Source organism: Equus asinus, chromosome 8 (genome assembly GCF_041296235.1).
Source record: "Equus asinus isolate D_3611 breed Donkey chromosome 8, EquAss-T2T_v2, whole genome shotgun sequence".
NCBI lineage: Eukaryota > Metazoa > Chordata > Mammalia > Perissodactyla > Equidae > Equus > Equus asinus.
In genome coordinates, this window is record NC_091797.1 from 97,482,584 (window position 1) to 97,502,968 (window position 20,385).

General features: G+C 56.4%; 1 protein-coding gene and 1 pseudogene across 1 annotated transcript; one reads left to right on the forward strand and one right to left on the reverse strand.

The window, feature by feature from the left end:
- Positions 1-679: 679 nt before the first annotated feature.
- Positions 680-14,071, forward strand: LOC139046037 (P2X purinoceptor 6-like; annotated as a pseudogene).
- A 2,543-nt stretch (positions 14,072-16,614) lies between these two features.
- On the reverse strand, positions 16,615-19,527 carry LOC139046106 (cationic amino acid transporter 4-like). Its single transcript, XM_070516866.1, has 4 exons — positions 18,546-19,527; positions 17,488-18,080; positions 17,120-17,228; positions 16,615-17,019 (listed from the first exon to the last, which is right to left on the reverse strand). The coding sequence occupies exons 1-4, from the start codon at positions 19,525-19,527 to the stop codon at positions 16,829-16,831; spliced, it is 1,875 nt and encodes a 624-aa protein (XP_070372967.1). The 3' UTR covers positions 16,615-16,828.
- Positions 19,528-20,385: the final 858 nt, after the last annotated feature.

A 20,385-nucleotide genomic window follows, 5' to 3' on the forward strand; every position in this document is an offset into this window, starting at 1 on the left:
CTAGAGGCCCAGAGGGAACCCAGTCTGCTGACACCGTGATTTCAGACTGCTGGCCCAGGATGGGGACCAAGCTGTGGCCCACCCCACTGTCTGGGCTCCTTGGACCCACCTTGGTCCCTCTGCCCAGTGGTGGTGTCCTGAGCGGCCAGGTCAGCTCAGGATGCTGGGGTTTCAGTGATGAAGTAAGGCACTGAGTGGTAGGTGGGTGGGAGTCAAGATTCAAGCAGGTAGGTGGGGGACAGGGGCTGCCCTTGAACTGGGGCAGGAGGCAGAGGTGCCGGCTTTCCTCCCAGGGCCTGAGATCATCGTCCTTCCTGTGAGTGAATTTGCCTGGAACGTCCATCCTTCTGAATGTTGTTACACATCCTCACCTTCTCTCCACCCGCCCCATGATAGGGACACAGATCCAGTGAGTCAGAGGGTCTGTTCTTAGACACTAAAGTCACACATCTGAGGCCAGGCCTGTGAGCCCACAGGAGGGGCACAGACACCAGATTTACGAGGTGGAGGAAGAAAGGTGGCGGCATCTGGGAAACATGGGAGGGGCCCTTCTCCCAGCATATCATGCAGGTCGTAGGTCTGGGGTCAAGTCTGGGTCTGCCCAGGCCACGTTCCCCATGGCCACACTTCGCATAGAAGGTCCTGCACTGGGGCTGGGGTGTCTGCAGTGCTGGGGGCCATGGAAGGTGACACAGAGGATGACAGGCCTGCACAGTGAGCAGGGGCTGGAGTGCTGAGGTCAGCTGGCTGACACACAGACTCCCATGCTCAGACATCTACAACAGGGATGCTGTGGGCGTGCCGTGTGCCTCCTGGGGGCTCATCGCTCTCTCTCCCCAAAAGTCTGGCCTCTACTCTGCCTTCATGGGTGCTTCGTGTAGGTCTTCCTGGCACCTCCCGGGATGTGACTCTGGCCCCCACAGCCATCATGTCCCTCCTGGTCTCCTTCTACACCTCCTGTGAGCCCGCCTGTGCTGTGCTGCTGGTCTTCCCGTGGGGCTCCTGCTCTCAGTGAGACCCTCGGGCCTTCCTGCCGTGGTGGGGGCTGCGGTTCTGCTCTTCCTGGGGCCCTGAGGCACCTGCCTCCTGGGGCTGCCCCTGCCGTCTGCATTTCCTTCTTTGCATTCTGAGGGCTCTCCCTGTGTGTGTGTGTGTGTGTGTGTGTGGCGGTTGTGGGGGTGGATGAGGGGGTGGAGGTGCCCTCGGCCCTCAGCCCTCCCCTATTCTGCTGAGAGGCCAGGACACTTGGAGATGCGCCCAGGGCCTCAGACCCCAGCCTCCATTTCCTGCTTTCCAAACCAGCCCAAATAGGGCGTGTCACCACCAGCCCTTAGCCCCAGTCCCACCCATACCCCATCCCCCAGCCCATGTCTGCCCATGTCCTCTGGGACCAGGCAGACCTGTGACTACTCAGTATTTCCTCCTGGCCAGCCAGGGTTCCTGCTGGACGTCATCTCCTGCCCCGTCAGTCATTAAAATTTTCACCTCCACTGCTACCGTCACCATTGGCTTCGGGCAGATCAGGGTGGGCTCTCTGTTGGCACCAGGGCACCTGCTGGGTAGAGGACCAAGGCCGGGTCCTGGTATGTGTGCGCTAGTCGATGTGCTGCTGTTCCAGAGCTTGAACACGCAGTGCTCATGTGGGTCTCCATGAATAAAATGACCACTCAGGGCACATATTGGGGGAGGGTCAGATTCTAGCACAGGTCATTTGGGGACCGGTAATGACAGCCCCGCTCTGGGTGGAGTCTCCCCCTAGTGGGCTTGGTTCCCTCACTGAGCGGTTCTGTTCCACTGCCTCTGCTGCACACTCAGCCAGCAGCTGTCACAGGCCCCGAGCATCCTGCCAAACTTCCACAAGCAAACGATTCCCCCAAGCTCGTTTAGCTAGATGATTCATTTTGTGTCATTTTCCAATTCCTGTTGACTGTGTTTCAAATGCCCTGCTTCTTTATGTTCCTGTTTAAACCTCTATAAGAAGCACTAGATCAGTGATCATTGGATGTTCGAGGCCGTCATTGGTTCTCCTTTCCCTGGGTCTGACGTTCCTGGGGGGCAGGAGCTGTCTTGCTCCCGAATGTGGCCGCCCAGCGCTGTGCTTGGTATAAAGCAGGTCAGCGCTCAGGTGGGTGTGCAGAGTGGACCCGAGCCGCATTGTACTAATGACGCCATGGTGCCCCTGCATTGTGACCTGGTGTCCCCACCTGGGCCTCTCTGAGGCCTGGTCCCCATGGCCAGGCTCTGCACCATGCTGGCCCGGGACAGTCTTCCCTGATGGCAGGCAGTGAGCAGATCAAGGTCCGGAGGAGACGTGTGTGTGAGAATCAAGCAGCTGACACATCTTCCCTCTAGCTCTGTGCTGGGGTTGGATTCACACTTTCCCTGTGCTCATTTCTCACCACACCCCTGGGGGCAGGTTTCTCATCATCTCCATTTAGGGAGGAGGGAGAACCCCTTAGAAAGGTGAGGTGAGTGAGATTTGTATATTATGTGCACGCACATGTCAGGGGAAGCTTGGCAACTTCTGTTTCCTGGGATGGCCTGTCCTTTATTCTGGAAACGACGTCCTTTCTTTTCAGTGTCAACAACGCTCCTTGATGTGATCATTGTGCACACACAAGGCAGCTTCTTTATGCATTCGTACTTGGCCACCCTAAGCCACCAAAGCCATTGAACTCTGTGTCATGACAGTCATTGGAGAGCCCCTGGGCTGGGGTGGGGTGGGGGTCCTCCTGACCTTCCCAGGACAGAAGTGGGGAGATGGAGGTTGGAGGTGTCACTGGCTAAGTAGCCAGGACTTCTGTGGCACCAGCACCACAGGCACCTTGGCCCTGGTGAGTGGTGTGTGTCCAGGAGAGTGTATCGTGGTCAGTGATGGTCACATGAACTGAAGGAGGTCAAAGATTGGTATAAAGAACAGGTGCACAGCTTTGTGACACATCCAGAATGTCTTTGTATTTGTATTTGCTCACTTGTGGAAGGCACATTAAACCCTGATAGATTTTAATAGACGCGTGCTCTGCACCATCACTGCAAAGTACTGAATTTCCCATGATCCTTGTTTCTCTGCCTGCTGGCCGTGCTGCCCCGTATTTGTGTCTGTTGTCTGATAGAGCGTTTAGGGTTGGATTCAGGGTCAACAAAGAGCCCTTTACAAACACTATGGATTCTTTTCAGTTGTATCCTGAGGCATCTGTCACATCTGGAATCTACTCCAATCACGAGGAGGAGCGTCCCTTCAGTGCCTGTGAAATGGACTCTTCACAAGTTTATAGTTTTAAAACTGGGAATCTGGAAGATTCAATTCTTCATGAGTCTAAAATGTTTATTTCTTAATATGTCGTTTTTTCACAAACTGATGCTTTCGAAAGAGATAGTTGATGGTCCTCTTTGACTTCTGAGGTCATCCCTGGGGGCGGAGCAGTGATGGGTGTGGGTCCACCTTCACATTCAGGTGCAGATCTGTGTGACCCAAATACCGACACTTCTTTCCATTTGACGACTTCCCCGTGTCCCCTCCCCCTGAGTGATGATGATTCTTTCCAGACATTTAGGAGTATGAGTTTTTAAACCTTTGATGCCTTTTTCTGAAAATTAAAACATGGAAATCCTTGTGAATATTTCAGGATTTCCTGCTACCCAGAACGTTAACTAATAGAATTCCTCTGGGTTTTGTTGCCCTAGACCAGATGCTTTAAGGTGAGTGAACAAGATTCTGTGCTCTCTTCTGGGAGTTACGTTCTGTGTTCAGATGCACAATGCTGTTTTTTAATCATGGGAACAGCTTTAGTGAGATATGATTCACATACAAATCACACTCGAGGTGTGCAATTCGTGGTTTTTTAGTATATTCACAGAATTGTGCAACATCAGCACAGTCGATTCTGGAAGCTTTCCGTCATCCCTCTAAAGAAACACCTTCCTCGTTAGGAGACAGTCCCATTTCCCCAGCCACTAAGGCCTAGGCAAACACAAATCCACTTTCTGTTTCTATAAATTGGCCCGTTTTGCACATTTCTTAAGAATGGAATCATACAGTGTGTGACCTTCTGTGTCTGGCTCCTTTCCCTCAGCGTAGTGGTTTCAGGGTCCTTCCGTGTCGTGGCGTGTGTGATCCCTCATTGCTTTGATTGCTGAAGAATATCCATTGTGCAGCTGTAGCATGATGTATTTCTCCTTTCCTCAGGTGAGGGACATTTGGGTTGTGCCCACTTTGTGGCTCTTATGACTATGGCTGCTGTGAACATTCCTGCACAAGTTTCTGCGTGGACATCTGCTTTCATTTCTTTTGGGCGCACACCTGGGAGCGGAACTGCTGGGTCAGATGGTAACTCTCTGTGTCACCGTTTGGATGCCCGGAGGACCTTCTCCAAAGCACCTGCACCGTTTCCCGTTCCTGCAGCAGTGTGTGAGGGTCCCAGTTCCTCCACATCCTCACCCACACTCACCATCTGTCTTTGATTCTAGCCACGCTGTGGGTGTGAAATGTCTTCTCTCTGTGGCCCTGATCGGTATTTCTCTGACGGCTGATGATGTTGGACATCTTTTCATGTGCTCAGTGGCCATTTGTGTGTCTTCTTTGGAGAAATGTCTGCTCAGCTCATTGGCCCATTTTTAAATTGGGTTGTCTTTTATAAGTGAGTTGTCACAGTCCTTTATATATTCTAGGTATGTTTCTTATCAGATTTATGAGTTGCAAATTTTTCTCTATATGGTGGATTGTCTTTTCTCATTCTTAATGTTGTCCTTTGAATCCCAAAAGTTTTGCATTTTGCTGATGTCTAATTTATGCACGATAGAGTCTTATTAGATGGAAATGATTCAGACATCAACTCACATCCTCATCAATATTTTGGTTATCTGAGTTAGAAGCCAGCTGGGAAAGGGTCAGGGAGAGATTTGAATTAGTTCATTTCAAGATTTGCTATAGATCCAAAAGAACTCGTCAGGGAAGGTATCAAATGTCAAATATTTCTTTATTATCCTTTTAATGCTCATGGGATCAGTGATCATAGCCCCGCTCTTATTTCTGAGATTAGGAATTTGTGTTTCTCTCTTTTTTTCTGAGCTAGCGTGGCTTGAGGTTTATCTATTTTTTAAGTCTTTTTTAAGAGCTACATTTGGTTTTATTGATTACTCTATTGATTTCCCTGTTCCAGTGTCATTAATTTCCTTTTTCTTTTTGAGGAAGATCAGCCCTGAGCTAACATCTGCTGACAATCTTCCTCTTTGCTGAGGAACACTGGTCCTGAGCAAACTTCCTGCCCATCTTCTTCTACTTTGTAAGTGGGACACCTGCCACAGCATGGCTTGATGAGTGATGCCATGTCTGCACCAGGGTCTGAAGTGGTGACCCCCCGCCAAAGCAGAACGTGTGAACTTAACCACTGGGCCGGCCCCCAAGTGTCATTAATTTCTGTTGTAATTTTTATTATTTCCTCTCTTCTGTTTGCTTTAGGCTTCCTTTGTTCTTCTTTCTCTAGCTTTTTGTGTCAGATCTTTTTTTTTTTACAGATTGGCACCTGAGCTAACATCTATTGCCAATCTTCTTTTTTGATTTTTCCTTCTTCTTCTCCCCAAAGCCCCCCAGTACATAGTTGTATATTGTAGTTGTAGGTCCTTCTGGTTGTGCTGTGTGGGACACTGCCTCAGCATGGCCTGATCAGCAGTGCCATGTCCGCACCCAGGATCCGAACCAGCAAAACTCTGGGCTGCCAAAGTGGAGTGGGGGAACTTACCCACTCAGCCACCGGGCCAGCCCCTTTTTTTCTAAAATGTGCATTTACTGGCACCGATTTCCCTCCAGGTTCTGCTTTCACTGCATTTCACACATTATTATTAGTTGTATATTCATTTTCATTTAGCGGAAAATATTTGCAATTTCTCTTGAGACTTCTTTTTTTCATCCATGTGTTGTTTAATCTGCAAATATTTTGGGATTTTCAAGTTATCTTTCTGTTTTTGTTTCCTACTTTAACATCATTTTTGGTCTGACAACATACTTTATTTGCTTTCTATTGTTTCAAATTTGTTGAAGTGTGATTTTTTTTTTTTACCTGGAATGTGCTCTATCTGGTGAATATTTCATGTGTTTTTATTTGTTTGTTTGTGTTTGGTGAGGAAGATTGGCCATGAGCTAATGTCTGTGACAATCTTCCAAATTTGTATGTGGGATGCTACCATGGCATGGCGTCATGAGTCGTGTGTAGGTCTGTGCCCTGGATCCGAACCCATGAACACCAGGCAACTGGAGCGATGTGTGGGAAGTTGACCACTTTGCCCCGAGGTCAGCCCTTTATGTGAGCTTTGCAGCCTGGGTGCTCTGCTGTGTTGGATGCAGTGTTTTATGAATGTTACTGAGCTCCAGTAGATGGGTGGCACCGTCCAGTCCGTCCTTCTTGAGGTTCTGCCTGCTGCGTCTGTCAGTCACTGAAAGAGCGGTGTTTAGTGCTGTCGTGGGGATTTGTCTGGTTATGTGTCCATCCACTGTGATAGTGATTTGTCTATTTCTGCTTCCAGTTTTAACATTGTCCTCACATATTTTGATGTTCTATTGTTAGAGGCGTGTATGTTAAGGACTGTCATGTCTTCTTGAGAAGTGCCCCCTTTCACATCATGGAATGCCTCTTTCTCCCTGAGAATTTCCCTTGTTCTAAAAACAGCTTTGTCTGGAATTAACACAGCTCCTCTAGCTTTCCTTGGATGTGTGCTATCCTGACTTAATCTTGTCCTGTCCTTTACTCCTAATCCAGCTGTGTCTTTATAATGAAAGTGGGTTTCTTCTGGACAGCATGTAGTTCATTCTTATTTTTAAAAATTAGTCTGAAATCTGTCTCTTACCAGCTGAATTGAGACCTTTCCTATTTAAAGTGATTATTGAAATAATTGGATTAATATCTACCACATTTCTAACTGGTTCTATCTGTTGCTTTTGATCTTCCCTTTTTTGTCTAGCCCTTTTTAATTTTTTTTTTCCTTCTATGGTTTTAATTGAGCATTTTATATGCTTCCACTTCTTTTTCTGGTGTGTCAATTATATTTCTTTACAGTTTTTAAATGGTTTCCGTAGAGCTTACAACATAAATTTACAACTAACCTCAGTTCACTTTGCAATGACACTGTTTCTTCATGGTTAGTGTGGGTCCCTTATGACAGAGTCCTCCCGATTCCTCCCTCCCATCCCGTGTAAAATGGCTCCACTTATCTGTGAACTGTTATCACCCAATGTATTTTTATAATTATTATTTTGAACAAGATGAATCTGTTAGATTAGTTTAGAATAAGAAAAACTGAACACTTTTATTTTTCCTTTGATTATTCCTTCTCTGAGTTCCATACATCCATTAGCTGAGTTTTCCTGTGGGTTGGGAAATCCCAGGCCTGATCCCATTTCGGGAAGAGATGGGACACCCCTTCTTAGACAGTTTGGCTGAGCTTTTGCTTTTTAACATCATTCTGGAAGCGTGTCCTAATGGCGGAACAACTGCTGCTGCCAAGAGCATCTCCGGGAGGGTACGGGGCCAGAGGGGCCGCTTGCTGCCCAGAAGGTGCCCCAGGGTGGGATGCGCTCTCTGCTGGACATGGGTCCCCTGCCCTCTCAGCCCCAACCTGCCCCCCCCCCACCCCTGCCTAGAAGCCTCAAGGTGAGGAGACAGACCTGAACCCCCTGCCTGGGCACCTTGTGCCTGCGGGTCAGAGTCGGTGTCCACATCCAAACCCCGCTTGGCACCCAGGACCCCTACAGGACGCCCAGCGGCCACCGCCTCCTCCTCCCGCTCTTCCCTCTCCCCAGACCTCTTGCAGGGACCCCTCATGGTTCTGCCCATTTCTTAGTCACGGGCTCTTGACTGGGACAGAGTCAGGTGCCACCTAGAGCGCAGCTGGGGATGTGGGCGGACCCACCGGCCCGATGGACCCATCAGTGTGGCGGGCAGCTGACAGGACCCCCCCGCAGCCAGGAGAGACATGCTCCCCGAGGCGGTCGCCTGGGCAACCCCTCGCTTTTGGCCGCTGGGGACACCGCTGCTGGCCTGCGCTGACCTTAAGCCCGGTCCTGGCCAGGGCGCAGAAGGGCGCGCGCCATGGGCCCTAGACGCAGGGCTGGGCGCCTTGCCTGCGCTTGTTCTCCCTGCCATCCGCGTGGGTGCAGCAGTGCCCCCCTTTCGCGGACTGAGGACACTCCCTGACTCCAGAGCTGTGCTTAGTCCCTGCGCTTGGGGGTGGGGCAGGTCTACTGGGCATCGCACAGGAGGGCCTGAGGGACCTTGCAGAGCCAGCCACCCTCCTCTCTGCAGACAGTCACACTCTCTGTCTATGGGTCCCAGTTCTCTCTCTTGCTCTAGGGTCCCATATGCAGCTTCCTCCACCAGGAACATCCCTCCCCAGCTTCACTTGTGGAACTTCAGAATCTGCAGTGTCAGCGCAGAGGGCCCTTCTTCCTGAAGCTTTCCTTGGCCCCTCCTGGGCTCTGCCACCCCTGTGCCACCCTCTCAAATTACCTATAACCCTGTCATCCCCTCACCACCAAGGAAGTGAGGTCAAAGGGCAGGGGAGAGGGGGTGCTCCTGTCTGTGCCCTAGGGCCCAGCAGAGGGAGTGTGGGGAGGAAGGGAGGCCCAGGGCAGCTGGGGGTTGGGACTGAGCCCAGGACTGGGGTGGGGCTTGATCCTGTCCCCAGTGGAAGTGTCCCTTTAACACTGCTGGCCTGGCCTGGCCTGGGCCCCTGCTTTGCCTCCTGTTCAGCTGGGGCTGCAGCTGCTGTGCTGACTCCTGCTCCCAGCAGCCAGCAGGAGCTGACAGCAGGGGCTCCCCAGGGGCCGGGACAGGCTGGGGGCTTCTGGATTACAAAACTAAGAAGTATGTGATGACCAGGAAGTGGCGGGTGGGCACCCTGCAGAGGCTGCTGCAGCTCGCGGTTCTGGTCTACTTGGTGGGTGAGAGAATGGCTCCTGGGGCGGGTTGGCTGGAGGGACCCTGACTGGTCCTGCTGGGCTGAGGATTGGGGGTCTGACTCTTCAGGGGCCAGGCTGGTGGTGGTGGAGGGGCATGTTGGACAGGGGAGGGGCAGAAGGAAGGATCTCTGCTGTCTAGAGGCCAGCAGCGACAAGAGCGAGCCATGTGCTTGTGTCCTCCTGTGTGCCTACCTGCCCCCTTTCCTGTGCCTTGTCCCCAGCCCCGTGCTGGGCTCTGAGCATAGAGCAGGACGGTCTTGTCCTGCCCAGGAGGCCCTGGGAGGGCAGGAGGTAGTCCCTTACTCCTGTGTGAGCTGCAGCCCTGAAGCCCCTGAGAAAGGCCACCAGCTGTGCCTGGTCAGGGGAGCCTTTGAGGAGGAGCTGGTGTGGCCAGGGCAGGGGAGGGCGAGGGCTGCTGAGGGAGGAGGTGGGCAACTCAGTCTGAGCTCATGGCTCTCTGACGCATGGCCTGAATGTCTAGCCTGTGCAGGGTGTTTGGGTGCAAATGAGGCTGGAGAAGAGGCGGGGTCTGAACGCTGTGCTGGGGGCCAATAGGGTGTGTAGGGGCTAAGTGGGTGGGGCCAGCTCTACTGCTGCTCACCCTGTTGGGGTGACAGGCCACATTGCCCATCGCCTCCTCCCCGGGTGGGCCCTTCTCGCCAAAAAAGGCTACCAGGAACAGGCCCTGGACCCCCAGGTTTCTGTCATCACCAAACTCAAAGGGGTTTACGTGACTCAGATGGAGGAGCTGGGGAACCAACTGTGGGTCGTGGCCGACTTCGTGAAGCCACCACAGGTGGGTGTGTGTGTGCTGCTGCCAGGTGCTGACACCTCTGACCCCTCCCCTGTAGTGAGTGTGTGCAAGAGGGGATGTGATGCCAGAGGGGCTGCTGGCACTGTCACAGGGCCGTGCTCAGGAAGGACCTGACAGAGGAGTGGCCCTGGACAGGCTCTCCGGGATGTGTAAGAGGTTTCCAGGTGGACAGGGTGATGGGTCAGGAAGCTGGGCCAGAGGGACTGCATTTACAAAGGGGCATCTGGAACAGTGGAGGGTTTGGGGGCTCAAGGCTTGAGCTTGAGGGAGGTCTGGGGGGCAGGGGGCAGAGCCTGGGGCTCCTGAAGGCTCCCTCCCTGCCTTGGGCCCTGTGGGCTGGCTCCTCCTCTGCCCAACCCACATGGCATTCTGGGCCCTCCTCCCTCAACCCAGATCCTCCACAGCCCCCATTTCCTCTGTTCTGCTGATGCCCACACTGTACCCCGGGGACACCTGCCCCAGCATAGCCACCTCCTGCTGCACACCCACCTTGTCCAAGGGACCCTCTCCCTCTCCAAGGGGGGGGCCTCTTTTCATGCAATGAGGCCATGACATCCCCAGTGCCAAAGCTAGACCTGGCTCAACACCTCCCTCCCGTCCATTCCCTGCTGCCCCGCTGTCCCTGTGGTCTTCCTGTGGCCCCCAGGTGCGCTTTATGCAGAGGCCAGGCTGAGCTTTCACAGGTGACACCATCAGAGCCTGCCAGCCTTTGCTTTCCACTCTTGGAGGCTCCCTTTCCATGATGGTGGCCACCAAGTTCCCAGACCTTCCTGCCACCCTGGTGCTGTGTTCCTCCTGCTGCCCCTGAGCCAGGGGCCCTGGACAGCAGCGTCCACCCTCCACCTGGCAGAACCATGTCTGTCTCAGTGCCCGATGCTTGAAGGTGCTTCCTCTCCGGGGTCTGGGACTCCCAGAGCACTTGCCCCCACACCCTCCCGGGTGATGCCCAGAACTCTGTGACCCTGTGCAGGCACTGATGTCCCTGTTTACAGCAGAACAAGCCAGGAAGGGACTGGCCTGTGGTCCCTTGGCCAGTGTGTGGGGTCCCACTTCCCCATGGGCCCCTCTAACAAGAGTCCTGCCCTTTGTATGCCACGCCCAGAACCTCCACCCTGGCTCACCGTCCCAGAGTCCCTCCACCATATCTAGTCTGTCACCTGAATGGGGCCAGGGGAGCTGGGCCTCGAGGAGTCACTTCGCTCCCCCGGGGACAGAACTGTTGGGAGGGAAGGAGTCTCACTCAGCCTTGGGAGACAGCGCTGCACCCCTATCTGGCCAGGGGGCTGCTCCCCCTCCCCCTCTGACCACTTCCTTTTATCTGCACCCTCCAGCTTTCCATGTGCCCCAAACTCAGGGAACCTGGGGGCTAAGCAGGGGAGGGGCGTGTCCCTGGGGACTGCAGGGCTGGGTCACGCAGGGGAGACACCTCCTGGCCCAGGACAGCTCTGCTCTCTCACCACCTCAGCCCCCTCCATCCCACTGGGGACCTGCTGGGCTGATGAGGACTGTCCTGAAGGGGAGACAGGGACACACAGCCATGCTCACTGTGGACCTTGTCTTCCAGCACCTCCACTGGGATGGGGTTCAGGGTGCTGGGCTGGGTCCTTGGGTGGCTCCCATGTACAGGCCTGCTGGTACCTCTGTGTCTCTTCTTTCTGCCAGAAGCCCCCTGCCCACTCCCTTCCCAGGCCCTTGGGGATTAGAGGCCTGGAGTTTGTCTCATGATTTTAAGGCATAAAAACGGGTGAGTGTGTGATCTTCAATGGGACCCACAGGACCTGTGACATCCGGGACTAGTGCCCCTTGGAGAGTGACACTGTACCTGTGTAAATGTTTCTGACACCCAGGGCAGATCCCAGGACCAGCAGAGCCTGCCCCTTACCTCCCGCACCTGCAGGAAGCCCCTGCTGGTCCAGGCTGAGAACTTCATGCTGTTCATCACAAACACTGTCACTTTCAGCGACTTCAACTCTCCAAGTAAGCATGGTGGGTCCTGGCTGGCCCTAGATTCTCCTTGTCTCCTCCTGGCCTGAGCCCCCAGCCCCACCTCCTCTCAGGTCCAATGCCTTAGAGACATGGGATGCTATTTCAAGGGCTGCAGCTATGACCCACGCTTCAGCCCCTACTGCCCTGTGTTCCATATCAGGGACCTCATGGCCATGACTGAAGGGGCCTTTGAAGACCTGGCATTGCTGGTGGGTCCGTGGGGGTAGGGTTTGGGGAGGGCTGGGGGAGAGGGTCCTGGGCCAGCGAGCTGGAGGAGCAGTGATGCACTACGTGCAGGGCGGTGCTGTGGCATCCATGTCCACTGGGATTGTGACCTGGACGCCGGGGGCTCCGACTGCCAACCCGTGACTCCTTCCAGCTGCAGGAGATGAGCTCCAACTTCAGGTGTGGCCCCACTGCCCGCCGGCACCTCCTCAGCCAGGTCCTCCCCAACCTGTCCACCTGTGGTGGCTGGGACAGACCACAGCCTGGCCCATCCCTCTGGACGCTCTGCTGTGTGTGCCACGGGGTCCCATGGCAGGAGGGGGTCTCTCAGCTCCAGGTCCCCCAGCACAGGCTCCATCCAGCTTCCCTCCTGAGCCCTTTGGCCTCTACCCCATCTGTCCCCACACCCTGCTGCAGCTGGGACCCCTCAGCCCAGCCCCTCCTCCACTCCACCCTGCCTCCAGCACCTCCCTCCACGGCACAGGGGCTTTCTTGTTACTTTTCCCTTAAGGTTTTATCAAAAAAATTATAAGAATCTACAGAAAACTTCAAAGATTAGTAGCATGAAAACCCATATACACTTCATTTGATTCACCATGATTGATTTTATGTATTTTTTTTACCATTTTTCCCCATTTGCTTTCTCTCTCCCTCTCTAGAGAGAGCTGTGTATATTTAGATGGATTTCACGGGAAACCATTGGAAGTAAGTGGCAGATATCTGGACACTCACCCCTCTCAATACTGTCCTGACAATGAGGACTTTCCCCAGGTGACCACTGTCCTCTTGTCACACTCAGGAAATGTAACATTGTCAGATAAACATAATATTAAAATTTCCCCAGCTGTGCCAATAATTGTCCTAAAACTTTTTATTTTCCCATCCAAGATGTACTCAAGGCTCTTGTGTTGCATGCATTGTCATGTCTTGGAGGTTCCTAAGCAGACCTGTCCCATCCTTCTGCCCCCTCCTGTCACATTGTCATCCTCACGCAGAAGTGCACACAGCTACCAGGCCAGGAGGTGACACCCATGACATTGCCCTCTGGGCCCCCTTGGCCTGGCTTCACTGGCAAACCACACCCTGCTCCCCTCTCCTCTGCGCTCTCCCCACCCTCCCTCTCTGCCTAGAGCTCCTTCCTGAACCCTGGGAATCCAGCCTGAGGGGCTCCTGGCAGGAAGTCTTCCCTGGTTCCCAGGGAGAGTGAGTGCCCCTCTCTGGATCCCACAGCCCCGGGCCTGCCCCATCTCCCCCACCCCCACTGCCTGTGTCTGTTTAGGGACCCTTCTGTCCCCATCCTCTCAGCAGGCAGGGAGCTTCTGAGAGGCAGGTCCCAGTTTGCTTGTCCCCTGTGTCCTCAGCAATGACACAGGGCTGAGACCCAGGACTCAGGCTGGGGTGGATGGAGTCAGTGGATGAGTAAGATGAGGCCTGTGAGGGCCAGCCCCCCCAGGAGTGGGCAGAGCAGCCACTGGACTCTCTACTGCCCCTGGACAGCCACTCACTGGGGGGAGGCCTTAGGCATGGAGGCCCGGAGCCTGCTCAGCTCTACGGGATCCAATTCGACATCCTTGTCACTAGGCAGGTAGGGGCCAGGCAGGAGCAGGTGGGGGCTGGTGGTGAGGGGCAGGAGGGGGCGACAGCCACAGGCAGAGAGGCTCAGCCCAGGTCTCTCTCAGGCAGGGAAGTTTGGGCTCATCCCCACAACCCTCACTCTGGGCACTGTAGCAGCCCAGCTGGGTGTGGTGAGTCTTGCCATGGTGGCTCCCTCTGGCTTCCGGCAAGCATGTGCCCCCCGAGTGCCCCCCCAACTCCCCCAGGCTGATATTGAGTCTTGGGGAGAGGGCTGGGGAGGCGGCAGGATGGCAGTTTGCGGGCCAGGCCATGGGTCTGCCCTGCCTCTCCCAGATCACCCCCTTCTGTCACCTGCTGCTGTTGTGTGTGGATGGAGAAGCCATTTCTACTGGAGGACCAAGCATGAGGAGGGGCTGCGGGCCTGCCTGACCCTGGGCTACACTTTGGCGGATTCTGGCTGGAGCCGTGCCCTGCTGTCCTCATCTGCAGGCAAAGGCCCCAAAGGGAACTGCCAGCCCTGAGCAGAAAGACAGCTTCCCCACCTCCACATCCGGCTGCCCAGGTGCCTTAGATGGGGCCCAGCACCTGTCCCCTCTGCTCCTGCTGGGACCAGGACACAGCCGCCAGGATGGGCCTGGCACCCACTCGCTGGCCCATTCCTGAGGTCCGTAGCCTTTCTCTGCTGGTTGGGGGTTGGGGGCTGGGAAGGGTGGTGGTCCAAAATTTGGTTCTTCATGGATGAAGTCCTGGCACGACCAGGGCAGGGGTGGGGGGAGAATTCTACCCTTCGGCTCCCAGACAGACTGTCCCCAACTCCAGCCTCAGCAGGTTATGCCTGGGGACCACAGAAGCCAGTTTCGTGTGGAGATTGCAGGGAACAGACACAGGGCCCTGGTAGAGTGGGTCTCCACTGGGGCTGGGGCTGCAGACGCTCTCCCAGACTCCATCTCCAGTGTTCCCAGCAGCTCCCCACTCTCCAGCTGTCCACCACACTGGCTGTGGTCGCCTCCGGCCCTGCCTGGCTCCCAGCCCTCCTCCCCCTGCAGGCACCCCCCTCACAGGGAGAGCCCCTGCCCTCTAAGCTGCCCCACACTGGGGTCTGTGCAGCCAGAGTCCAAGGTCAGGGAGAAGGTAGCCTGAAGAGGAGCTATGGCAGCTGCTCTGTGCCGGGTTCCCAGGGCAGGACCCCTCCCAGCTCTGGGCCTCATCCATAGAGTGAGGAGTATGGTGGCAGATGATCCGACCCCCTAGGGCCCCAGGCAAGGGCACAGGACCCTCTTGGTCCCCTACCTGCTCAGCTGATGAGCACCAGCCCCTTCTTGTTGGCAGCCCTTGGGCTGTGGAGGGCTGGGATGGGGGAGGGGGTGGGGTCTGAGTTGGTGGGCATGGGGTCCTTTGGAATCTTCTATATGTCTCCTTGGTGACCCCTGCCCCATAACCTAGAACCTGCTCACCAGGGTTCCTGGGAGCCATGGGGTGGGGAGCTTGTATATCTGGACACATATATCACTGCTGCCCAAGGTCACGCTTGAGAATGTGTCTAGGCAGCTGCCCACCCAGCCAGAGGCAACTGCATGAGGACTATGCTCTGACCAAGACCAGGGGCTGAAGAGAACGTCCCTAACAGAGGACATGAAAACCCCAGCAGGCTGGCCTGGTTCTGGCTCTGGAATTCTCCTGGGGGCCTGAGTCCTGCCTGCTGGAGAATTTCCCCATGTCCTGGGCCCATGGGCAGGAGTGGAGGGTTGGGGCTTCAGGCGCCAAGCCCTCTCTGGGTACCAAGGAGTGGCAGGGTTTGGGGTACCCACCCCGGGGAAACAAGGGGCTGCCTCCACATGGGTCCCTGGTGAGCAGGACCATGCTGGCAGCTTGCTGGTGGAGCGACATGGGCCAGGCTGGGGAGGGGAGGCCTGGGGCTTAGGCTGGGCAGCATCTGGAATCATCTGGCACCTGGAGCCTCAGCAAAGCCTTGGGTCCCTGCTGCCTCTCACCCCCAAGGCAATGTCCATGGGAGGTGGGTTCAGAAGGGCTGGGGTGAGAGGTCACAGCCCTGGGGCCTGGTTATTGGAGCGGGGTCATGTGTCCCTGGTTGTCCTTGGGGCCCAGAAAAAGTGATGTTGAGGCTGCAGAGTGTCAAGGAGTAAAGCTGCCAAAGCCAGCGGCTTCCTGTGTGGTCCCCACAGGGAGGAACAGGGAGGGGGTGTCGTCTATGGTAGATGGAGCATGGCCTCGGGGAGACCACGGGGAGTGCAGGGTGGGCCTGGAGACCCCCAAGGATGGGGCCACACCACCACAGATGGGTGGAACATCCCTGAAGCAGGTTCAGGTGCTTGTGCACCCACCTGCCCGCCTGTGTCCCAGTCTGAGCCTTTGTCACAAAGTCCTGAGAGGGCAGCAGGGAGAGAGGTTTCTGGAAGCTGCAGACAGCCTTGGGCTGGGAAACAGCTGCTGCCTCAGTCTGCATGTTGGTGCACACCCAGGGGACCATGTGTGCCATGTGGGCCTGGGCCTGAGAGATGTGTGTACCTGGGCAGGGGGCCTCTCCATCCGGGGCATGCCTCAGCATATGCCCTGCTCTCTGGGGGCCCTGGGAAACTGATGGGAACCCCGGACTCCACCACCCTTTCTAGGAGGCCTCCTTGGGGTCTAGACTCTGCTCTCTGGATGAGGCCCTGAGGGGACAGGTGGGGAACCTGAGAGGGAGCCTGGCCTCAACCTGTCTTGGATCCCTCTGTGCCTGGTGTGTAATGCTCTCTTATAAGCTGGCCAGAGTGCACTGGCCTGAGGGCTGGACAGTGGGACCCAGGCCTGGCCATGTCCCTGACTCAGGGCTGTCCCAGGGCTGGCACTTCCCCCTTAAAGAACCCCAGCATCTTTGATTTTTTTCCCTGAACAATCGTCTGGTTCCCAGGGGCATTAAGGACTTAGTGCCACAAAGAGGCTACAGTGGACATGGCAACAGGCTATGTGGCTTTCTGAGCACTGATTACTCTGGATCCCTGGGGCTCAGGCCTCTTCCCTGCCTGCCCTACTGCACCTGCCCAGGTAGCTGGACTTCGTCATAAACTGGAAGGTGCTGAGCAGAGTCCACCACACCAGCACTGGCCACGGCCCACTCCCAATGACTTGAAAAACAGCACCTGGGCTAAGATCCTGAGGTCCTGAGGACTTCCTGGCATGTTCAGGTCTGCACACCAGACCTGCCTCAGATAGAGGGGCTGCCAGCCCTTCTGGGCTCCTGAAGAGGTGAGGGAGGGAGGGCAGGACTCCAGCAGTCCTCATGGACTGGCGGGCAGCTCTCTGTGGTCGGGCTCCTGGGCCGGTGCCTGACTGGGTGGCTGCACGGCCTGCACTGTCACCTCCAAGCTGCTGCTGGGGACCACCATGTAGCGTGTGGCCATCACCCCCGGCTGCTCCTGCTGGTTCTCCTTGCTGTGCCAGATGCCATAGCCAAAATACACCACGAGTCCTGCAAGGGTGGCACAAGGCTGAGGGGCAGGTCCCAGCCCTGCTTCCCTGTGTGCCCTCCTCCTGCAGCCCCCTGGGGTCCCAGCCTGGCCCCCACTCACCCATCAGCAGCCAGATGGAGAAGCTCAGCCAGGTCAGGTAGCTCATCTGCAGCATAAGGTTGATGTTGAGAAGGATGCTCAGGGCGGGAGTCAGGGGCACCATGGGAACCTGAAGGGACAAAGGCAGGGCTGGGCTGGGCTGCAGGGAAGGGCTGCTGGCCCACGGCCTGATTTCTCGGGAGTCCACAGAGCCTTTCTCTGCCTCTGGAGATTCCAGAGACAAGGGCCCACCCGCCATGCAGAAAGAGGGGTGTCGGGTACTGGACTCCCCCGCCCTGCAGCCCTGGTGCATCCTGCCACGGCAGAGGAGGAAGGGGCGAAGGGAGCAGGCTGGGCTGAGCGCGGTGGGTGCTGGCTGGAGGAAGTACCTGAAAGGTGTCCTGACGGCGCTGCTGCTGGTGGGCCCCCAGGACAAGGAGACTGAGCAGAAACGTGACGGAGCTGAGCAGGAGCAGCAGAGTGTAGCCCCAGGGGGGGAGGTCTAGGGCCGTGTCCTGGAAGACCAGCACAAAGTCCAGAGTGATGGCTGAGGCCACCAGGACACCGAGGGCCCAGGTCACAGCAGCTCCGGGTCTGCACCCACCCAGGAAGCGGAGGTAGGGCCTCAGGGCGGCTCGCAGCTGCCCAGGCTCAGGGACTGAAGCCTGCTCTGTGCCCTCAGGGCTGCCTGAGTCCTGAGAACTGGATGGAGGGGCCTTTCGGAACCGTAGAATGATAATGCTGGTGGCCACAAATGTATAGGCCAGCAGTGCACCAATGGACAGGAACCGGACGAGTGCCTGGAGGTCCAGCAGCAGAGCCAGGAAAGCCATGAGGACCCCGAACACCAAGAGGCCCACCATAGGCACCTGGGTCCGGGGTTGCATGTGGGCAAACACCTGGAAGAAGAGCCCATCGGTGGCCATGGCATACGTAGTTTGTGGCAGGAAATGGAGAATTCTGAGCAGGACAATGGTCATGGCTGTGACAGAAGATGGGAGACTGGTCAGCATAGTGCACAGGCCCACCAGGGGCTGCTGCTGGGGGCCAGGACATGGGTGGCCCCTTGAGAAAATGGGCATGAGATTTTCTGGGCTCTGAGAGTGAGCCTGAATATATGTGGATGCCGGATTGTTCCCCCTCACCACCCAGGAATGGGACAGCCCAGTTTAGGTGACAGACCCACTGGAGAATCTGATGAGGGCTGAGTCCCTCTGCCAGGAAGGATCTGGAAGCACATGCTCAGAACTGACATTCAATGTACAACTGGGAGGGGCAGTGAGTAGGTCCCTCCCCACAAGCCCAGGTGGAGAGTCTAATCATTAGCCCCTTCCTGGGCCCAGGATGCAACTGGGAGCACAGGCCCAGAAGGAGATGTGCTTCCTGGAGGCTTAGGGCAGGGCCCACTGACCTGTCCCCCCCCACCTTTCCCGGAAAGGCCCCTTACCACAGATGGAGCCAGCCGCCACAAAGTAGCCCGCCCAGCTATAGCCCCGCTGGTGGAAGGCATCTGCGAATGCTGAGTCAGGGTCCAGGCTGTGCCAGGGCACCATGAGGGTGAGCACAGTGCAGACGAGGATGTAGGCACCAGCCACTACACCAACTGAGATGGTGATGGCCATAGGTACAGCTCGCTTTGGTGTCTGGGCCTCCTTGCTGGAGGCAGCAATGATACCAAAACCCTCGAAGGCATAGAAACAGGTGGCAGCACCAGCCATGATGCCGGGGAAACCAAAGGGCACAAAGCCACCCTCCTCAGCACTCCAGTTGTGTGGGCGGGCCAGGACAAACCCCAGGATGATGATGAAGAGGATGATGACCAGGTTGATGGCAGAGAAGACATAGTTGAGCCAGGAAGAGACACGGGCTCCACAGGTGATGAATAAGGAGGCCAAAACTGCAATGCCAGCAGCCAAGAAGTCTGGGTACTGGGCCAGGAAGGGCACCTGCCAGATGCCCACGTGGGTTACAGTGAAGCTGCGGATGCGATGGCTGAAGATGGCATCCAGGTAGGTGCTGCAGACGCGGGCCACGGCAGCGCCACCAATTAGGCACTGAAAGAGCACATTCCAGCCAATGAGGAAGGCCCACAGCTCACCCATGGACACGTAGGTGAATAGGTAGAATATTCCAGCACAGGGCACACGCACTGCAAACTCCGCATAGCATAAGGTTGCCAGCAGGGAGGCCATGGCGGCCACGCCAAAGGACACGAGCAATGCAGGGCCAGCCATCTCCTTGGCCATAGTGCCAGCGAGTAGATAGATACCCATGCCTACCATGCCACTCACACCCAGCAGGGTCAGCTGCAGTGTGGTCAGGTGGCGCTGTGGCAACGTCTCCGTGGTGGGCTCCTTCAGTGTCTTCAGCCGGTTCAGCTTCTGGCAGAAGCGTGCCAGGCTGGCAGTGCTGGGCAGTCCCAGGACCATGGTGGGCAGCTGAGATGAGCACCAAGCCAGCTGCCGGCACCTACAAAAGTCAGAGAGGAGTGACACGTTGCCCAGACAGGTCCTGACCAGGCTTCAGTTCTCACTCTGACCCTGCCCTGGGGACTCAAGCCTAGAACCACTGGCAGCTGGAGGGCTGGATGAGGAAGGCTCAGGGCCTGGCAGCAGGGTGGGCAGGAGGCCACAGGGAAGCGTGGGGATCCCTTCAGCCTGCCTCCTGGGCAAGGGACTGGGTGTTTGGGAGGGGCCCTGAAGGTGGGGAGGGGGCAGCCCCAGGGAGCCTGGTTAGGAACCACTCCAGTGGTCTTGGATCCCAGCAGGGTGGAAACCTGAGGTCTCCCGCGAACTGGGCCAGGCCTCCAGGACCCACAACAGGAGCGGCTCTGTGGCCTTAGTCATAGCCCAAGTGGCCACCTGGCCTGGGACAGTGAATTTCACCCCCCACCCCCAGCCCCCCCAGACTGGTGCATCAGCTCACCCTGCTGGGAATGGGGGCCATCCTTGGACCTCTGCCTGAAGCCAGGGCCCACCTCTCAACACGATGTGCCACCACCGCAACCCTGCCAAAGTCACTTCTGTTTCACCCCTGTCCCCAGGAAGGAGACTTCAACTCCCCTCCTGCTGAGGAACCCCTGCAGGACTTGCTGTGACTCACCTGCTATTGCTGCCACCGCTATGTGCGCTGCGGTGGCCTCCACCCCTGGGCGCAAGCTCCAGCCCTGGGCCGTGCCTCGTCATCACACACTCACTCAGCCCACCCTGCCCACACCTCACACGGTCAAGACAAGACTCCCAGGTTCTGGGGAAACCCTATGACTGTGCTCAGTTCACAGATGAGGA